This window comes from Sinohyriopsis cumingii, chromosome 5 (genome assembly GCF_028554795.1).
Source record: "Sinohyriopsis cumingii isolate HCF-2022 chromosome 5, ASM2855479v2, whole genome shotgun sequence".
In the NCBI taxonomy this organism is placed as follows: domain Eukaryota; kingdom Metazoa; phylum Mollusca; class Bivalvia; order Unionida; family Unionidae; genus Sinohyriopsis; species Sinohyriopsis cumingii.
In genome coordinates this window covers 35,337,701-35,360,027 of record NC_142965.1, presented here as the reverse complement: position 1 = coordinate 35,360,027, position 22,327 = coordinate 35,337,701, and the positions used below count along the sequence as shown (strand labels likewise).

Sequence of the window (22,327 nt, the reverse complement as noted above, 5' to 3'; positions counted from 1 at the left end):
TTTGACAAGCAAATTTGTATGCATTATGCAGATGGCCATTTATAATTTTGTAGCTTGGGCATCTTAATTTGGTTCTTTCCATCAGTCTGTATGTCTAGGGAGCTCTTGGTGGCAGAGTGAGCACTTACCTTTCTTGATGACTCACATCTCGCCTGTCATTTGGGTTCAAGTCTAGGCTCATCTTATGTGGGTATATGAGAAAGCATGCCAGTAGCTTTGCCTAGATTGGTGGTTCTTTCTGGGATTTTCCTCCACCAAAATTACTGGCTGCCATTTATACCCTATCATGTGCTGAAAAAGGGCATTAAACCCATCAAAAACATTTGTATATCTTTCTTATCCAAAGAACTTTGCACACACACAAAAAATCACTCGATGTCATCAAATGAAATTGGCAGACACTTTTTTGCATACCTCCCAGATATGGAAAGACCATCAACTTCATATGTATTTCGATATGTACTGTATCACGGGCTGTGTATCATAGATCATATCGATACCCAGCACAGGTGTATCATTTAACCCCTATTTAAGGTCCCCAGTCAATGCATATTACCTGAGATCAAATGTACAGCAGAGTGCCTATTACTTGGGATTATTTACTTGGTCCATTATTGGTTCAACTGTTCATAGAGCTTATTGGATGACCAGTTGTCCATTGTTTGGTATCTGTTGTCTGTCTGTCTTTTAGCACAAGTCTATTATCGCTGCTTCTCCTAAACTACTTGGAGGACTGCCTTGCAACACTACACACACATTCATCCCTTGGTCTAGTTCAGGGGTGGGCAGAATACAGCACATGTAAAAGATCTGGCCCATGACGTGGTTGTATCCATTAATTTAAATCATAGGGTGAATCTTTAAAATTCACTTATATGGCCTATACCTTGGAAGAAATTGCCCCTGCCTGGTCTAATGAAATGCTGCTGCTCAGACATTCAATCTTGAAAAGCTCTTTTTGCTACTTCTGAATGACTGGTCTTATCAACAAGCACTTTTCACTGAAAGATTTCTGATTCTGATCATGTGGATGGTTCTAGATGTATATGGTGCCAGTCAGATGTCCAATATGGCAGCTGTAGGAACCATCTTAAAGATCTTATTGTTATGACCGGGGCTATTTCTGAATGGAAAGATGCCAACATGGAGCTGTGTGTTTCTGAATGGAAGGTTGCAAATTCTGGCAATGAATATTTTACTAATCAGCATTCCACAAACATGCTTAAGAACATCAAACCTATCATGCTCCACCAGGGAAAAATCTTGAATTTCTTGAGGGAACCTTTGACCATATATTGTAATGATGTTACATTTTTACCTTTACAGTTTACTGCTTTTGTACATATTACAGAATATTAACAGCTGTACCTTTTTATCTTTTATCTTGCAGTACTTTGTGTTTACATTTATTTGAAGGTGTTATCTTCTTTATTTTTAAATCTTTAGAATTTTACTTCTAATTGACACCATATAGCCAATTTTTTAGCAAAAGATACCTTAAACACTAATACATGCCTACATGTATGCATGGCTGCTTCCATCCATTTATCAGTACATAAATACAAATACAATAAATTTGGTTATATTCTGTCATCACTGTACTCATTATATTTAGCAGTTTTAAATGGTTTTTATTCATTTTCAGACTTGCCACTTATTCTGATATACTCAGGATCATCCCAATTTTTGTAATAAAATCAGAAAATCCCAATTTCCTCAAAACATGTAACCTAAAATCCTGATTTCCAAAAACGCAAAAGAAAATCATGATAAATCTGGTATTGAAATAAGAAATAATCGATTGAGAGACAATCAAATCTGGAAATGGAAATTGATATTCTGAGTCAATCTGCATTGTACCAGTTGTGATTGCTCTTTTACCACCTTTTCTTTCGCAGTGGTTGCACCTCATTTAAAAAGAGGAATATATTAAATCTTGGAGCTTTATTGTCAAGTCAGAGCATGGTGAATATCATGCCAGCTGTACTGTTTGTGATGTAAAGTTTTTGTAAATATAAGGTCGCAAACACTGGACCTGATTTTTTCACCAAATCCTTTTTTTTCTTCCTTTGGCAGCCTGATCCTCATTCCACTCAAGGTGGCAGGTCTGCATTTTATCTCAATGATGTTTGCATTTTACTTTTTAGGATAGTGCGTCTTCAGACTTTAAAGTCAGTTGAGATATATCCAGGTGATGGCACAGTGATTGTTTCTCAAGGAACTGCAGGTCATTTCTTCCAGCACTTCATTCCACAAGGTGACAAGGTGAATGTACAATTGTCTTAATACTGTATAAAATCATTACTAAAGTCAAGGCTTGGATTTTCAAGTGTTCTCAAGGGTCTGTAATGGGCCCCATATTGACAGAAGTGTTCTCAGGGTTGCATATTGGTCCTGATATTGACAGAAGATAAAAATCATGTGGCAATCCACAAGGTGGCAACTCGCCTGAAACTCACCTATTCAAACTCTTGTTTCCAGTGCAATCTATTCAGCTGTTTCGACCGTTCTGGGGGCCTAGTGGATATAGCATCTGCCTTGGATGCAGGAGGTTGCAGGTTCAAACCCTGGCAGAGTCATACCAAAGACTTACAAAAATGGTACTAACAGCTGCCTCACTTGGTGCTCAGCATTAAGAGGTTAGTGTTTGGACTGGTAGGCCTGGTGTCAGGATAATGTGACTGGGTGGGACATCATGCTACATGTCTGTGGTATGATGCCCCAGTGCTAGACATCACTATAAACTGTCACACTGCAGACATCATAGCGATATGACTGAAAAATTAATAAAGCTGTGTTAAAAATCTAAATCACACACACACATATTCATCTGTTTCACAATATTAAGTACTTTAAAAAAAAGTTCCATCAGAATAGATACATTTAAGTCTTCCAATATTAATTCTATATACAGCTTTCCCTTGTAAAAAGCCAATAGTTTGGATGCATAACTTGTGACTGCTTTATGTACCAAACTACTGTAAACTGAAAATGATGGGAAAATCATGTTTTCAGGATTTTAATTGTGTTATTTTGTGTACATTTTACAATTATTAAACACCTTTACATTTTTTCATAAGGTACTTAATAATAACATTTATTTCAAAACTTTATCGCCCTGAATTTTTATGCAATCCAGTTTTATATTTTTTTAAAACTAAAACCTTTGTTGACACTACAAAGCCATTTTTCTGCTGAGATGGTAAATACTAGTCTAATAAATAGTCCCCCACAACCAGTGCTGATTCTGATAGATCATTTGAATGTCTGGCGTCACCTGTTTATTAAAATTACAATTTTGCTGCACACAGATCTGTCTGGAACATACGAGTGCACAGTTAGTCCATTTATGTACCACAGATGACTATTTAAATTGTTGATTTCCATTATATAAAGCAGTCTGGATAAAATTAAATACATATTTAAGAAAGAGAGAGGGGCATATTTTATCTGTACAAGTTTTCATCTGGATCTACTACTACCAACTTACATATTCAGCCATCCCAGATACTACTTTTAGCTAAAGGGAGCTAAAAAGTTGTCTTCTGACCTGTGTGGCAGTCCAGCAGAATGATATCCCCTTATATATAAGATATGGCAGCAGTGCCTAAGCATACATCAGTTACTACTTCTGCTCTTACCTAGAAGCATGCTTTCATCACAAGAGACCTCAAAAAAGGCCAGAATCCATGTGGAAGAGATACCATTACAAGTTGGAGATTTCAAGGAAAGTATACTCCATATGTATTTCCAACTTTGTCCCTTATCTCAACAAAATTCTGCCTTTACAATTTGCTAACATTTGTCATTACACATTGAGGCACTTGCACAGGGAGCCTAAGCAACTTCACATTAAGTTCAGGCTATAATTATTTTATGTATATACAAGTCACTAGTGCTTACAAAAACTCCTAATATATGTTTAATTCCATTACAAATGGCTACATATTGGTGAGTTTCTATTCCAAGGCATTTGTAGCATCAGGATGCCAACTTCATTGTATTTACTTTTACATGCAGTATGTGGACTTTTCCCTAGAAGTAATTGCCTCATTTTGGATATTGTCGCACTGACTTCATAAGTGTCTATAATGGTGCCTCAGTTCCTTTTTATGTGAAGGTTTTTGTGTATAATGTTGACACTTGTATACATTTCTGTATTGGACAAGTACAGGTAAGATTTCTACATATGGTTTACTCTGTCGCATCTCGCTCATGCTTCTGTAGGCAAAACTTGAGGCATGTTTATCTGCATAAACATTCTATCATATTTTAAAAGCACTTGCACGGGTAGCCTATACAACTTCACAAGATAGGGCTACAATAATTATATGTGTGCAGGTCTTTATGCCGTAATAGACTCCTTATATAATTTGATCATTAATGGTACATACAAGTGAATTTCCTTTACCATAGCATCCTTAGCCTTGGAATGCCATGCTTCAATGATTCTCCCTGTACCTATCACCCAAGACTTTCCTAACAGATAGCATTGTACTGGAGATCACTTGCTATCAATTGTTTTCCAGGTGACCATCATTTGGTAACGCTCTGCACCCAACCTATATTCAAAGATCACATGTGCAGGCCCACAGGTTTATACTTCTCCTGACAGGTGGTATTGTCATTATATTTTACCTGAATGTTTCATTGCTTTATTAGATTGTCTATTATCAATTTCTGGGTCAACTTTATAAGATTTAGCTCTTCGCAGACATTGCATTGTGAAAGACAGGTGCAGGGCTATAGTTTTATATGTATTGCTCAATTTGTCTTAGAGATTAGAACTATGGGCAGATTGCAGAACCACACAGCTCAGGACAAAGGTGTCATCAGTCTGCATGCTGACCTTTCCTCAGTGTGAAAATTTCTGGCGGACATGGGAGATAAATCAACTTACCCTTCAGCCACTAAGCGCTGGACATTGAACGCTCTGAAACAGCTCTGGAACCTAAGTCACTACCACAGGTCTCAGCATTTTTGGCAACTCTCTCTGCTTTTCTTTTTTGGTTCAACTTGATTCTGATTGCAGAACAGTGAGGGACAGAGCTAACAAAGGGCCAAGTTCACTCTCAGCAGACATACTGGGATCAAACATACCATAACCCATCCCAACTGATGATCCTAACGATATCCTCTTTGCACGGATGGCCTATTTCTCCTTCAAATATGTTCCCCGATCACATTAACGTTAGGGATATAAGCCTGCTACCTCTCGAATCCAGCCCTACTAAAAGACAAAAATTCGTCTTTTCGGTCTGTCTTATATAGACCAAAGGGCAATAACTCTTGCCCCTTACTTCCCCTTGCCACCGCCAGGTGTCACTAGTTTTTAAGCTTCGCTTGTACGGATAACATGTACATTATACCTCCAAACAATCCAAGCCATCTTAGCATTAAATTGGACCATCCGAAGTTAAATTTGGATTTATTGCGTCGGACAATCATTCTTCTACAGGTTGTATACATTATTTTACCAGTTTTTTTCACAATTGAGTGACTTTGTCACCCTTACGGATTTCATATACTGAAGACCATGTTACACACGCTATCGCTGAACTCGTGTTGTCAATTAAGAGTTAACGTGACACTGACTAATTTCGCTTACTCCGTTAGTAACGGTTGTGGTATTAGCGAATTAATAACATGCTGAATTGCTAATTTGTGCTTTGTTTTCTTTTCTTGCGTCATTTCAGTAGAAATGTCAACCAAATGCATGAAATGCAAAAGGTTCAAAGCAAAAGAAGACAACCATGACTCTTGTATTGTATGTACCAAGTGTACATCATCTATACCATGCAGCATGTGTAATACATGGACAGAGCAAACGTGGGCTGATGTAGTCCAGAAGGCAGCAAAAGAGAGGGATAGATGGAATAAGTCGAAGAAAGATAGCATTGATGTCCTCAGTATACATCTGAAGACAGCCTCCATTGCGAGCCTTGTGGGGGACATTGGGGACCCCCCTCCACCTAAAGTTCATCGTTTGCAACCATCAGCCACAGTAACATCAGCGGCAATGGAGGAAAATAATGTTGACAGGGTACAACAGTCCACCTTGGAACAGATGCGTCGTTTGGTCCAGGAAACGACGACGCAGCTATTGACATCAGGCCAGATATTACCCTTATTTCCCTCGCTCGCTTCCACAGCTTTTTCTGACTCTTTGGTGGAATGTTCCCCCAATTTTAGGCTGCCCAGTGGGCGTAAGTCCCCCCGCATGTCCGAGCATGGCCTTTGGGCCTGTAAGTCAGGACGCATGGGGTTTTTACCGGATCCATTGGGTCCATTTCATTATACAACCTCTACGGCACCGGCCGTCCAGCTGTCCCAGCATGGGGACCCTATTGCTAAAACGGTCCAACCAAATATGACTTATGGGGATTTTAGTGATAAATCCGTCCGTCAAGCTGTACTGCTGGCAACATACCAAGACTATGGTGGAGATTTTAGTGAGAAATCTGTCTTATCCACAAGCGAGAGTTAGTGACAGTGTTAAGGATGACAGAATCGCGTCATCTATGCCACCTGGTATGCTCTATCCAGAAATGCAAGCTATTCCAGAACACGACTCGGCACACAGCGAGGGTGATGAAATGCCTGCAAATCAGCCGTACACAGATCCAACCATGGAACGGACTGAGTTTGGCTTCAGGGCGGCATTGGAAGAAATTTATAGGGTGTTGGCAACTTCAGAATGCCCTCCACCTCCTACCGCCACTGAAGACTACAAAGTTAAGGCGTCTGTAGATCCTGACGGGGAGGAAGAGACGCCGTCCTTCCAGCTCCTTCCCCAGTCGGCAAAAATTAAGGAGATCAATGATCGTCTATCAGGACGAATAGGTGATCTGGGGAATGCTAAGGCGTTCTTTTCAGAAAGCCAAGTACCAGCGACGTTCTCGTGTCGCTGGTACAGAACTCGTTCAGACGCCTTCAGTACCAATCTTCCGGCCCTGGACAAAAATATGGCAGCATTTCACATGTCCGCTCCACTGTTTTACAAAGTGGACAAAAATGTGTTCCATGCCACATCAAAGCTAGTCCAGAACATAGTCGCTACGTCTTCAATGTTAGACTTGGCTTCATTAGCCATTTTCCAACTCGCAGAAAAATCCGACAATGACCACGCTTGGGAAGCGACGGCCTGGATCGCTAGAGTTATTAACAGGGCAGCTCACCATTCCATGGCTAATGCGTTGACTGCTTCTGCCAACTTAGACCTGATACGACGTGACACATGTCTGCGGTCCACGTCGCTCAAGCCCCATCATACTCTGGCTTTACGGATGACTCTGTTTGGGTTGCCTTTACTCTTTGGAGGAAAAATTGAAGAAGTTCGGAAGCAGGCAGCTCAGGAACTGCCCCTCCAACTCGCCGCCCAACCCTCACAGGTGTTCAGGAAAAATCAGCCCTGGCCACAGCGGAGAGATGATTGGTGGACCAGGGACAAAGGATCCTTACAATCAAATGTGCAGTATAGATCCCAACCCAATGCCAGGAGACAACAGTCTAATCAAGCTAGGAGGCAACCATACAGAGGCAGTAAGAAACAAAGTTTCTCTGTCTTCAAGCCTTCTAACTCTAAAAATTGACATACCCTTTCCACCACCCGTGGACAGCCTACCTGTGGGCAGCTGCCTCCTGCAATTTCAGGACCACTGGACCACCTTTTTTCCTCAGAACGATTGGGTGCTCCAGGTCATTTCAGAGGGACTTCGGATTTCATTTACCCAACCAACAACCCCCCCCGTCCTCCTCTCCCCTCTTCACGGACGTACCGTCCGATCGGAAGAAGGATACCTTTCTACAACAGGAGATACAGTCGCTCATAGAAAAACGGGCGGTGGAGATTGTGAAAAAATCATAATCGCCGGGCTTTTATTCTAGGCTGTTTCTTATCCAGAAGGCAGAAGGCAAGTTGAGGCCGATCATCGACCTGAGTCGCCTCAACCAGTACATTTTACCACCAAAATTCAAGATGGAAACGGCAAGATCAATCCGTCTTTCCATCTGGCAGGACGAGTATGCCATCAGTCTAGATATGACCGACGCATATTTTCACGTCCCTATCCACCCCGCGTCACAGAAATTTCTCCGATTCGTTTACCGCGACGCGGTTTATCAGTTCCAGGTCCTACCCTTTGGCCTCAACATCAGCCCTTGGGCTTTTACCAAGGTTATGGATTGCGTCGTCACCCTGTTCCGCTCGACTTCATCTACAGGGATGGCAGTGTACTTGGACGACATCCTCCAGAAACATATGGTAAGTTCTATTTTGCTCAAAGGCAGAAACGATCTTTTAACACTTTTAGATCATCTAGGCTTTCTTGTGAACTGGAAAAAGACTGATCTCCATCCATCCCAGCGTTTTGTTCATCTGGGTATGGAGTTTCTCACTGATCTGAATCTGGTACGGCTTCCTCGCGCTCGCGTAATCCAGATCGTCGAACTCGTTGAGTCCGTTTCCAACAGGACATGGATTTCAGCGAGAGAATTCTTGCAACTCCTCGGATTATTCAATGCGGACTTGATCCCGCTTGGCCGTCTTTTTATGCGTCCCTTATAAATGACGTTACTGGCACAATGGCGCCCCTTTTCAAGTCCCCTCAATCAAACAATAATGATCATGCCCGAGATACGATCGTTCCTGCGTCAGTGGCACAACCCCGGTTGGCTGTCCACAGGGATTCCTCTGGAGATGCCCCAAGCGGAGATAACGGTATGTACCGACGCCAGTAACTAGGGTTGGGGTGCCCACCTGTTGCCGGACTTCGCTACAGTCAGCGGCACGTGGGGGCCAGGGGAGAGGCCTCTCCACATCAGTCTTTTAGAAATGAGGGCTCTCATCAATGCCTTTCATTTCTGGAAGGATCAACTCTCAGGAAAAACTGTCCTCATTATGTCAGACAACTCTGTGGTGGTGACTTACCTCCTCAAACAAGGGGGCACCAAATCACCAGACCTGTGCATTCTGATCTGGCAGTTTCTACATTGGTACTACAACCTCCACATCAACGTACAAATCAGACACATTCCCGGCAGACTCAATGTCTTGGCCGACACTCTTTCCAGGAAAGGTCAAGTCATTCACACAGAATGGTCACTCCATCAATCAGTCTTTCTTCGGATTTGTTCACTTTGGGGGCATCCGCTGATCGATCTTTTTGCGACAAAGTGGAATCGCAAGTTGCCCACCTTCGTCTCTCCGGTTCCAGACCCAGAGGCTTGGGCTGTGGACGCTCTGTCAATCAGCTGGGAGGGGTTGTGGGCATTCGCCTACCCTCCCACGGTTTTGGTACCGAAAATAATCCAGAGGTTAAGGGGTCAGAACTGTCGGATGAGTCTGATTGCCCCTCTCAGATGGAACAAGTCCTGGGTCACCCATCTACTCAATCTAGCGATAGATCTACCCAGGAAGATTCCAACCAGCCCAAATCTTCTCAAACAACCACGGTCACAGGTGTTACATCCCTGACCGGACCGTCTCTTTCTTCACACTTGGCTCTTATCCGGGCAGCCTTGCGAGACAAACAATTTAAACCTTCGATTGTGGAGAGAATCTCAAGAGCAAGAAGGCCCTCCACTCTGAAGGCTTACGAGGGAAAGTGGCGTGTTTTCAGGGACTTGTGCCATATCAATAACATCGTCCCTTTGAGTGTCTTAATCCCTCAACTGGCCGACTTTTTTCTCTGGCTTTTCAAGGAGAAACAGTTGGCTCCAATTGCTATCAAAGGCTACCGCTCCATGATATCAGACACATTCCGCCATCATGGTAGATGTGATATTGGGCATAACAAAGGTCTATTAGATCTTTTAGACAATTTTGATTTCAATCGACCAAAATTCCTCACCCTGTTTCCAAAATGGAATCTGTCCTGGGTTTTAACATGGCTCAATTCAGACAAATTTGAACCTTTAGCCTACACTTCGTTAAAGCTACTATCATACAAAACATGTTTCTTGATAGCCTTAGCTTCAGCATGCAGGGTGAGCGAGTTACATGCCCTTTCCAGTGACCCGAACTTTCTTCAGTTCAGATCAGATGGTTCGGTGGTCCTCCTGACACAAGCAGGCTTTGTAGCAAAAAATAGGTTACCATCCATTGGCAATCAAAGAATTGTCATTCGCTCGCTGTATTCCATAGATAAGTCAAGAGCAGCAGCCATGCAAGATCCTGTTCGTGCACTCAAGCACTATTTAAAACGCACAGAGGCGTGTCGGGACACACGTAAGTGCCTCTTTCTTCCGGTCAAAGCTGGTAAACGGGATATCACCCCTCAAGCCCTTGCTTCATGGTTGAAGTGGGTTATACTCTCAGCGTACTCTGAGGTCTCACAAGATCAGAGTCGCCTCATGAAGATTACGGCTCATAAGATTAGAGCAATCTCGGTGAGCCTGGCATTCGAACGCAATGTTTCGATCCGAGATATAATAGAAGCTGTTGGCTGGCATGCAGAGTCAACCTTCTCCAGTTTTTATCTCAGAGATTTGGCTTCACAGAGGCAAACCTTGAATCTGGTAGGTCCGGTGTCGGCAGCCCAGATGACCACCAGACCCATTTAAAACAATCAGCACAGCCTATCAGCTTCGTTGGATTCACCAGTGAAATTTCATAGGTAAGAAGATTTCAATAACTATCTTCTTAACCGTATATAGGGGTCACATATCACGGGACCCTAGGCTGTGTTGCTGATGAAATTAGGAGAACGGGTTATCGTTCAAATGGGGAATCCAGCCATCATTCCCTAGAAGGTACCCAGGGTGGAGGTAGGATCCTCAGCATTCCCTCCTCTTATTACTTATTCACCTAACGTTAATGTGATCGGGGAACGTATTTGAAGGAGTAAGCAAATTTTTAGTAAATTGTGTTTCTCCAAGAATACTTACCCGATCACATTACTTAAAAATCCTCCCAACCACCCCGCTATGCGAACATCCTCGTATAATATATATCGCTCAGCTTAAAAAACTAGTGACACCTGGCGGTGACAAGGGGAGGTAAGGGGCAAGAGGTATTGCCCTTTGGTCTATATGAGATAGACCGAAAAGACAAATTTTTGTCTTTTAGTAGGGCTGGATTCGAGAGGTAGCAGGCTTGTATCCCTAATGTTAATGTGATCGGGTAAGTATTCTCGGAGAAACACAATTTACTAAAAATTTGCTTTCCATTGCAACTGGCCTAGGCCATATACTTGGGATCATGAAGAGCCAAAACATGGCATTACAAGCTCAGTCACTGACTGCTCGGTTTCCAATACGTCAAACCTGACTTTTGCAGGTATGTGCAGGGACCAGTCTAACCCTCATAGCACCTTGAGACACTCATTCAGCACAATGCCACAAGTAGTTCCTCGCACCTCAACAGATGTTACGTTGCAATTTCTCTACACTCTGCCACAAGAAGAGTCTCTTTACTCGGGGACTGTCTCGAAGTCATGGTTTCTAATTCTACAAGTTTTAGTGAATGAAAAACCTCATTACTTGTCACCAGCTAAGTCTCAAGCATTACATGGGACCTTAGCCTCACCTCATGCAACCACGATGATGTTGCTTATTCTCCAGTACTATTATCTATTCTACACTATCTGATGGCATGGGAAGATTCAGCCTCCTGAATTTGTGTCCACTTCCTCCCACTCCATCAACAACCTGGACCAGAGCTCCAGCATCTGTTGATCTTATGACAGAACAGAAGAGTCCAACTTCAGTTACTTCCACTCTCTGGGAGAGTTACAGACATTCTGACCCATCCTCATCATCAGCTTGTCAGTGGCTCTACCTTTGCCACATACCAGTCTTTCACTTGGAAACCCCAGCAGTTGACAGTGATATTGCTGCTTTGGGGATGACAGAGCCACACTCCATACATATGGATTGGCTGACCTTTGACACTCGGCGGTTAGCGAGAAATATTGTTGCTTTGACTTTGATGTTGGACTTTCGTCTCAATGGCAATCTTCCAGCAGAAAGATCATAGCTTATCTTTCCCACTCTGAATACCTTAGGGCATGCATAGGCATCAGTCTCAAGAATGATCCCAAGTACTGAACAGAGCCACTAAACACAATTTGGCCTTTGCTGTAACTGCAGTTGCAAATTTACAATGCAGAATGCAATTCGGTGCTCTCTGCTTCGACTTTCTTGAAGGACCACTATATGGCCAAACTAAGAGCACAGCCTTTACCCTCAAACCTTCTGTTTAACGTCCAGATTGAAGAAGTCTGCAAACAAGCCATCAAGGAGACATATTTCCCTCCTTCCCACAATCACAGCGTTGATACATGGATAGTACAGGAAATCAACAAAAGAAATCAAGGGCCGTTCATAGAACACAAACCTCTGACACAAACTGTCCTAATGAAGCTCCACCTAACAAAAGCCACAGTTCTGACATCCTAGAGAGGATATAGCACTAAGAGAGTACTATCATTCATTCCAGACTTTTCTTGTTCCCATAGACAAATGGTACTCAGCATCTTCTGGTCATTGGCCGTCAGTGTGGATTTAAACAGCCCATACCTTCATGTCTCTGTTCACAAGGCTTCTGGGATATTCCTGCTATTTGCCTACATCATCGTATACCAATTCGGGGCATTCCCATTGGCCCCTGGATCTTCACTCGTTTGATGAATTGAGTAAAGGCGCATGTCCGGACCATTTTTATATCTGCAACATGGATGACAGTGAGTTAGATCTCGTAAGACGTGATCACCCTTGTTACCAATAGCACTTCTCATCAGCAAGGAAAGAGCCGACCTAGTACCATCTCAACAATTTGTTGACCGCGGTATGGAGCTCAATACACAGGCAAAATATTTGTCTCCCTCAGGTTAGGGCATTGAAATCTGAACCATGGTTGCACCTTTACTTTCAAAGCCAATTCTCTCCGCACAAGAATTCCTTCACCTACTAACTTTGCTCAGTGCAGCAGCAGACCTGATGGTCTTGGGTAACCTTCTTATGCACCCAGTGCAAATGATTCTTCTAGGGTCTTAAAGTTTGCCCACAGGACCATCCTCTCACCATCTGCACTCAAGTGAGGCATCATCTGTGGAATTGGGGCAACCTAACTTGGCTCACGGCAGGTATACATCTACCATTACAACCACCAGATATTACAGTCTGTAACAATGCAATTGTAGAAGGCTGGTGAGCCTATCTTCTGCCATCCTTTCTGGAAGCTAACAGTGCATGTTATCCCCAGGAACAACATCTTCATACCAATATATTCTTTAGATGACAGTCCTTGTTTATGTCTTTCATTGATGGCAGGAATATCTGCAAGACAAGGGAGTTCTTGTTCTGTCCAGCAACTCTACATTGGTGACTTATCTCAAATGACAAGGGGGAAATAAGTCCCAAGATCTTTGCATCATGGTGTGGGACTTTCAAAAGTAGTGCTGTCAGTAAAAAATCCACGTATAAGTTCACCATATCTCAGGACACCTAAGGTACTAGTTGAAGCTATGTCCCAGAACAATCGACTAATACAGACAGAATGTACCTGATGGGTCCGACTGTTGGTGGAAATGTTTACGACAAAGGTGGAATACAAACTTCCAAACTTCATAGATGGAATACCAACTTCCAACCTTTCTATCTCTAGTCCCGGATCTAATGCCCAGGCAGTCAACACTCTATCAATAGAAAGGTAAGGGCCTGGGTGCATACACCTACCCTGCAACACCTCTGATTCCAGAAGTGATACAGAAAGCAAGAGAATCAGACTGTCACCTTATCCTCATTGTACCACTCAGATGGGAGAAATTGTGGATCAGTGACCTCATCAGTTTCACAAGGGGAACTCAGATACTTCAGATTTTCCCTCATCTACTCAAACAACCACGATGGCAGTTTTTTTTTATCCTACTCAAAGCTATGGAACTTGTCATGGAGAGAATTGTTCTAGCATGAAGGTCCTCCACTCTGAAAGCATGTGAAGGCAAATGGCATGTTTTCACCCAGTGGTGCACAAATGAACACATCATACCTCTCCAGGTACCTATAATACAAATAGCTAACTTCCTCTGGCTTCTCGTAGAGAGAAAGTTTGTGCTGAGTATGACAAAAGGTTATTGCTCCATGATCACTGACACCATTTTTTCATCACAGAAGAGAGGATATTGGACAAAACACGGACTTATCGAACATACTCTCTAACTTTGACTATAAACTTTAAGTCTTGGGTATTAACTGGCTGAACAAGACATATCTGAACCACTTTTGAGGGCATCTCTGGCACAACTTTCATACAAGACCTGCTTCTTCATGACATGAGCAACTGCAGGCAGAATTAGCAAAATACTTGTCCTATCAGCAGACCCAAATTACATGCAGTTCCGACAAGATGAGAAAGTCATACTCATGATGACTATCTCTTTCATTTCCAAGAACCGGTTTCCTTCCATGGGTAACAAGACTTTCATCAAAACACCTCTCTCTAGCCTGGAAACATCAGCTGGAGGCCACCTACAAGACCCAGTTCAGGCTTTCAAGTGGTACCCTAATAGAACAGAGCTTTTGCATTGAAGGAGATCATGCCGCTTTCTATTTCTCAAGAAAGGACAGGTGAATATATCAATACCAATAATCTCATCATGGATTAAATGGGTTAATCGCTTGGCATATAGAGAAATAACCACAGCTCCAATGGATTTATTTCGCATTTTGGCACACAAGGTAAGAGCAGTTGCCACCAGCCTTGCAGTCGACCAGAACTGTTTGCTAACTGACATCATTCTGGTTGTGGGACGGAGATTGGAGTCCACATTATCTTGCTTTAATCTCCGAGATCTGTCATCCCAGAGTGCCCCATTTGATCTGGTAGGACCTATATCCTCCGCCTCAACAGGTCACCCTTCCAGGTCGATAGACAGCTTAAGTCATGGCTTCACAACTTCCGCTGGATTTGCAGGGGCAAATTTTTTCCCTATTTAAGCTGCTGTCCTCCAAATGAATTGCCTTGAAGCTTTCTCAGATACCTATGGGGAGTGGAGATGGTATGTTCGGGGTAAGGGGATGTACCTCCCTCCACCTCAAACCCATTCTGCTTAGGTATAATGATTGGGTAACATAGTTGAAGAAGAAACCAATTTTTTCCTAGTAAGATATTTCTTCAAGAATACTTACCCAATCATAATACACATGCACCCTCCTAGCCTCCCCACAGTTACATCCATAGTGAGCATGCCTTCTGCTCCAGCAGTAACTGATGTATTCTTAGGTTTTGCAGCAAAGTCTTATACATTAGGTGAGATCACTCTGCCTGATAGCCACATAGGTCTGCAGACATCTTTTAGTTCTCTTTTGCTAAAAGTAGTATCTGGGAAAGCTGGATTTGCAAGGTAGCAGTAGTTCCCCTAAGGTATTATACATGGGTAAGTATTCTCAGAGAAACTTATTTTACCAGGAAAAAATGGTTTTTGTTTGGTTGGAATTATTTATTCAAATTATTATTCAGTGAAATACAATGTTCATTAATAATATTCTTGGACTGGAACATTAATTTGGAATTATGGTGGATTCAGACAAGAACATTTGTGGATTATATTTTTGTGATATATCAAAAGACTTTTAGTGCATCATCACATTCCAGGTCTTTGGCATATTAGCACATACAAGACTACAGGCAGATCAACACATTCAATATCACAGTTATTATTTGGAATAGCACTGAAATTCATTTGGAAATATATACATTTGGTCTTGTGATAAAACTTTAAGGACTGTTTGGGTTTTAATTCACAATAATGTAAGTTCATTTTAAATTTTCACTTTTATTCTTGGGAGATAAATTATTTGTTGAATTTTACAAAACTTGTTGGTTTTCGCTCTTTTATGTTACTCATTTTAAGACGTTTAGTGTTGTAACAATATAATTGTTGAAAAAAGTCAGTGAACAATACAAATTAAATGTACATAACAGCAGATTCTTCAAACATGTTCTGGTGAGCCCAATTTTAAGTTCATTTGTTTTGACTCAAATGATTTTTCAGATTGTAAATTTTTTTTTTTCTTAAAACTTATAATTTTGGTAACATGATTCATAGCATTGTCACCTTGTATCTGGAATCATGTTATAATGAAGTTATAATGAAGGGGAGATTTAGATATATATTCATAATATTTTATTTACTTTCAGATTGAAGAAAGAACCTATTCAATCAAGAATCCCCCACCCACACCACCTTATGCCACCTTTTGTATAGAGAGATTGATGAAAAGAGCAGCTAGGTTTGTATTCTTAGTTTATTACAGTTCAAAACAAGGCTCTCTTCCTTGCATTCATTACAGTCTTAAACAAGGCTCTCTTCCTTGCATTCATTACAGTCTTAAATAAGACTGTCTTCCTTGCATTCATTACAGTCTTAAACCAGGCTCTCTTCCTTGCATTCATTACAGTCTTAAATAAGACTGTCTTCCTTGCATTCATTACAGTCTTAAACCAGGCTCTCTTCCTTGCATTCATTACAGTCTTAAACCAGGCTCTCTTCCTTGCATTCAGTAGTCTTAAACAAGGCTATCTTCCTTGCATTCATTAGTCTTAAACAAGACTGTCTTCCTTGCATTCATTACAATCTTAAACAAGGCCATCTTATATTCATTACAATGTAAAATGAGACTGTCTTAATTGCGTTCATTACAGTCTAAAACAAGGCTGTCTTCTTTTCATTCATTGCATTCTAAAATGAGGCTATCTTCTTTGCTTTTATTACAATCTTAAACAAGGCTGTCTTCCTTGCATTTGTTAGTCTCAAACAAGGCTCTTCCTTGCATTCAGAATGCCTTAAACACTTAAACAAGGCTGTCTTCCTTGAATTCATTACAATCAATTTGACATAAATTCTCTCTCTCTCTCTCTCTCTCTCTATCACTACTTGTTATCCTTTGTCCTTTGAGAATATACAAGATATAAATTGTGTAGATGAGAGAGAGAATGGGATTTGTAAAATTTATTTTACCTTATTGAATTCCAATGAAATTGAAGTTACAAACTGCATCCAGATAATTTTTTATTCACCATCCTTCACTTCCTTTCAGGTTTCTAAATTATGCCAAGCAAGAGGACAACATTTTGCCAGCTTCTAGTGATCTTTGTTGTTGGAAAGTAAGTACACATCATTTGGTTGTTTTTCAGTCTTCTTTTTAATTAATAATTTATATAGTGTCATTGAACCTTGAATTTTTGTTAAATGCTTGCCTTACAATGTTATGATGTTGTCCATCCACCCATCCATTCTTCTGTTTGTCCATCTGTCTGTCACCAGTTTTGTTTCTGCATGATAACATGTGTTGTCCACCATGTTCAGTTACAAAATTTTGTGGATGGCTTGCTTTTGCAGTAAGGAAGAACCCTATTACTTTTGGTGTCAAATTCTCAATGCCCAAGGTCAGTATGACTGAAAGGAGAAAGGTGGTTTCTGCACAGTAACTTGAGATCTTCACTATCTACAGTTACCAGTCTTTGTGCATAGCTTGCACTTGAGGTAAGGAAGAATCTTATTGATTTTAGATTACAAAGCTCAGAGGTCATGATCACTGTAACTGATAGAATAAAAAGTGATTTCACTACAGTAACATTAATTGTACAGAGCACATACTTCAGCTAAACTTTGTTGATGGCATGCACCTGGTGTAAGGAAGAATCTTTCAATTTTTCAGTCAAAAAGGTCAAAGGTCAAGGTCAGTGACTGAAGAAGAAAAATGGTTTTGGTTATAAAGGAGAAATAGGTACTTTAAGAGATAATTTCAGCCCTTAACCAGATACAGATGAAACTTATAGATAAAATATGTACTTATCTATTCCTTAAATATGTATTTCATATTTATTAGGGACAGCTTTTATTAAAGGAAGGCAACCATTAAATAGCCAATATTTTTCTTATCTGTTATGGTAACTATATATGTGTATTACAGATGTGTTGCCTAAAAAGCTCTATAATGCCTAATACAGAAACATAAACAGCTTTTATAATGCAGTTGCACTAAGTGTACATAATGATGTGTATTGCATGATTACCTCAGACACCTATTTTGTTTTCATTTAAAATGTGTTGCTCATGAGTCATGTTTATGTTAAGCACTGATTTGCTGTCAAAATCTTTCCAGAAATGACAATTTATGTATTTTTTGATCATTTTCCTCACAAAAGTGCAGTACATCCACTTTGTACATTAATAATAGCTGAATGTTGATACTGTATATACAGAAAAATTACAAACATCCAAAATGTCAGTGATGAAAGCTATTTTGTTTATGTGTTGTTTAGTGGAAAAGCTTACTCTGTGTTATTAATAATTTGAAAAAAGTGTTCTTTTTTATGATGATCGATCCTAAAATATGATATATTTATTGAAGTTTATGAAGGAGAGTACAGTAGCTTTAAACTACACAGCATGTAAGGCATTTGTTCAACATATTCAATAATTATAAGTTACTGCATTTGTATGGGAAAATATAAATGAATTTTTCGAATGGAAATACTGCACGACCTTGGGAGTGCAGTATATCCATCTGACAAAACGAGTTCATATTTTCCCATACAAATGCATTAACCTTTTTATTATATGCTATTTTTTTATTCTACCTAATGCTTAATTATATAAACAAAATACACTACAAGAAACAACATAAATGAACGTATGCCGTATTTCAGACTAAATACACAAGCGCAGAGTCATCATTACACAACAACATTATTACTGCGGAAATAACTCCACCCAGATAAATTTGAACTTAGTTGTGCGCTCGACATAACTTTCAAAAGAAAATGGCGTGTCTAGTTAAAATTTAAATTTGGAGTCATATTGTGAATGAATGTGCATTGCAACAACTTTTCCATTTGACCTGGAATTAATAGATTTTGGTATTTTTTTAAATTCTATGAAATTTCGTGATTATGGACTGGATTTATGTGTGACAATTCCACATGAAATACATCGGATTGAAGAAGGGAGGGAGAAGCATGTTGACATCTGCAAATATGTTTCTGTTTCTGTCACTGAATGTTTGAAATCATAATGTGGGAGAAAATATGAGATCTTTCTATTGCAATTATCAAAAAGACGCGATGGAATTTAATGCTTATTTCATTTTGAGTGCAGTAAGGAGGATGTAATTGCACTTATATTCAGAATTAAAGTACAATTTCAAAATGTGTAATCAAGATTGAGAACCTATGACATGGCTCATGTAATACAGATTTGCAGAACTATGAAAGTACATTTTGAGGAAATTCAGGATGTAAAATTGTAAGTATATGTTTTTTGCCATTCTTATCACCAGCTAAAGAAGACAGTATATGCCTCGTATATTGTAACGTTATTTGAAAGGACCCTTTCTTGCGTCTGTTGTATAGCTGCCTAAATCCGAAACATTGTATCAAAAATGTTAACGCGGAATGTGCCAGAGTGGCTGGTATGTGTCAGTCTGCAAAACATCTGATTTACTTCATTCAGAAAAAAATTTAAACAACCACAACGTAAAGGGCCTACTATGCAAGTGTACATGATTTGTTTACAAATCAAAAGTACTGGTGTCTGCATCCATTGTTTGTTTACAATAGAAAGTAGTTCCTTTATGCATGTGAATGCAATATGTGTATTTGCATGCGAGTTCAGTATCGGGTAATATTGCACGATTCTGACAATGTAAAGTTAATGGAGAAAAAAATGAGCCTATAATAAGGTTTGATTACTTCACCAACCAAGAATATAAAGTTTTTGTTGCAATTATTATCAAGGTGATGAGTGAACAGGACTTGTTTCTTATTTTGCATGAAATGAGTCTCCAGACAAAGAATGGATGGAATGAAAAAAAAGAATAGAGTAACACAAACATATGTGGACAATGCTCCCCCTCCTCTTAACTATAGACACCATTTCTATGACATAATCAAGTAGAACTCAACATCATTTCATTAACTTCTTTGTCTTTCTTAAATAGAGGACATTTATCCATTAACTTCCCAATTATTCAGTGGCTAATATAACCAGGAAACAACTGTGGATTTTGTTTTCGAGAAATTTGTACCATATTATTCCACTTATTTCCTCAGAGTTTTTATTTCTTATATAAAACAACTTGGAGAGTAAGGATAGTCCATTACGAATATACAAAACGACAGCAATTTCTCTTTATATCATGTAGTTTGTATTCCCAAACCCTTATATTTCAAATGAACAAGCTCATATGGCAGTGAATTTCAAACTGACATTGTAACATTCTCCATTGTTTATATTACCTAGAGCCTATTTATCAAATTGTCTGTAGACATGAGCATTCATTTTCTTGTCATTTAGAAATGTTGTGCATGTAGAAGATGAAGAATGGTGTAATTGCTTATCAGTGTCATAAATTAAAATCACTTGTAATGTTGAGCACAAGGTAATTTTTATCTTACCAATAAATGGCAAGACATACACATGCAATGACATCATTATCATCAGTGTTCAGATTCTCAGTGAATGTTTTTGAAAGTCATACACATGTATCTTTGACATCTGTTGAAACTTTTCATGTAATTGTACCAGATCTCAAGTCTGTGTACCCTGGTACACTAGGGATTTCTGCTGATGTCACCATGATGCTAATAATGGTAGAGACAATGTTCCATAGAAACCATGTCAGTTTCCATGATGAGACTAATTTGTTTGTTGTCTTTCATACAGTACCAAGATACCATGCCACTAGAACCATTGCCAATAACAGTACTGGAGGAATGTGTTGTCCCAAGCTATGGAAAGTTTTTGGCCCTATCTAATGGGCTGGTCAGGATTGTTTTTATTGACCGCACCTCTCTAGAAATAACAGGAGACTTCTCAAAGCGGATGCAGGCCTGTCAGAATCAGAGATCTCAAGCTGCAGAGGATCTGACTCAGGTATATAGTTAAAACAGTCTATGCATTATTGCATTAGACTTCTAATATCAATGTACCAGTAATTATGTTTTTATCTTGCCTTGAAATTGTAATGATCCCATTATGACAACTATGAACAACAATAGGGTTTAGTTCAACACTTTCATTAGGTTAGTGAGCGTATTTACATAATGGGGCCACCACATATACCTTGAAGGTTTGAACATGTGCTGAATGAAGTACTTCTGCTGAATGAAGTACATCCCTTGGATTTGAATCATGGGCACCATTACACTAAACTTTACTGATTTTCAGAGTACAATAATGAAGTTTCAGAAGTAATGCTTAAAAAATTATGCTAATGCAGTACAAACTTAGTCATAGTTTGCTTTGATTTAAGCGACCTTACACTCCATTTCACAAAACTACAGTAATCGTGCTAATATATGGAGTGAAAGACAATTACACATTAAAGTACTGGTATAGTTGCCAGTCGAAATTCCCTGTTAACAAGCGTCTTTGGACGCCTCTACTCCATCCGCATGGAAGCGCCTTTTGACGCCTTTACAAGATTCATGGGGAAGCACTGTTCGATGCCAGCTGTAAACATCAGCCATTTTGAGCTAGTTTTCATAGCGCCACCTTCGGGGAAAACCCACCTATTAGATACTACATTCATTTCTGCGAATGACAATTACGTCAGATCACGTGGTCGCTATTCATGCACTGGTCGATATCTGCTATTTAAAGTAACTGGGTCGTAATCTCCACTCTCCAAAATGGCGGCCGCGGATTTCATTCAGTACGTATGATGTTTTCATGATTAGAATAACAACCACGAAAGATTCAATAAATTATGTAAAGTCTCTAATATTGATGTAGGCAGCATTTAGTTTCTATAAATTATCAAATTCAGATGACTTAGTGATGTAGACAAACACGAAAACCTTGTAAATTCCGAGTATCGGAAATGGCAGCTACGGTTGGTCACGTGGCCTCACTGACATAACGGTGAATGAGTTCTCTCTCGATTTTGAAGCACATAAAAAAATTATTCTGTGAAAAATAATTACTCAGCTATAGCAATCGGACTTTATTCTTAAATTTTTCCACATATAATATATGTGTACCAAAAATGTAAAATGGTTAAAATTGATGTTAAACGTAACATACACTACATTGCTTAACAGTTCACAGGTAGGATTTCATTCAGTACTTACGAAGTTTTTACGATTAGAATCACAACCACGAAAGATTCAATAAATTAGGTAAAGGCTCTGATATTTATGTAAGCAGCAATTAGTTTTTATTGATTATCAAATTCAGATGACTTAGTGATGTAGACGCACACGAAAAACATGTAAATTTCGAGTATGGGAAATGGCAGCTACGGTCGGTCACGCGGCCTCACTGACATTACGGTGAACGAGTTCTCTCTCGATTTTAAAGCACATAAAATATTCTTCTGT

At 39.9% G+C, this 22,327-nt stretch overlaps 1 protein-coding gene across 1 annotated transcript in view; it reads left to right on the top strand.

The window, feature by feature from the left end:
- Positions 1–22,327, top strand: part of LOC149798930 (uncharacterized protein C5orf34-like) — a 78,374-nt gene that overhangs the window by 39,130 nt on the left and 16,917 nt on the right. The window contains exons 6-9 of the mRNA XM_089957843.1: positions 2,148–2,265; positions 16,142–16,233; positions 17,041–17,107; positions 20,670–20,879. Of these exons, the coding sequence (XP_089813969.1) occupies positions 2,148–2,265; positions 16,142–16,233; positions 17,041–17,107; positions 20,670–20,879 (487 nt within the window). The remainder of the gene's footprint in view (positions 1–2,147; positions 2,266–16,141; positions 16,234–17,040; positions 17,108–20,669; positions 20,880–22,327) is intronic.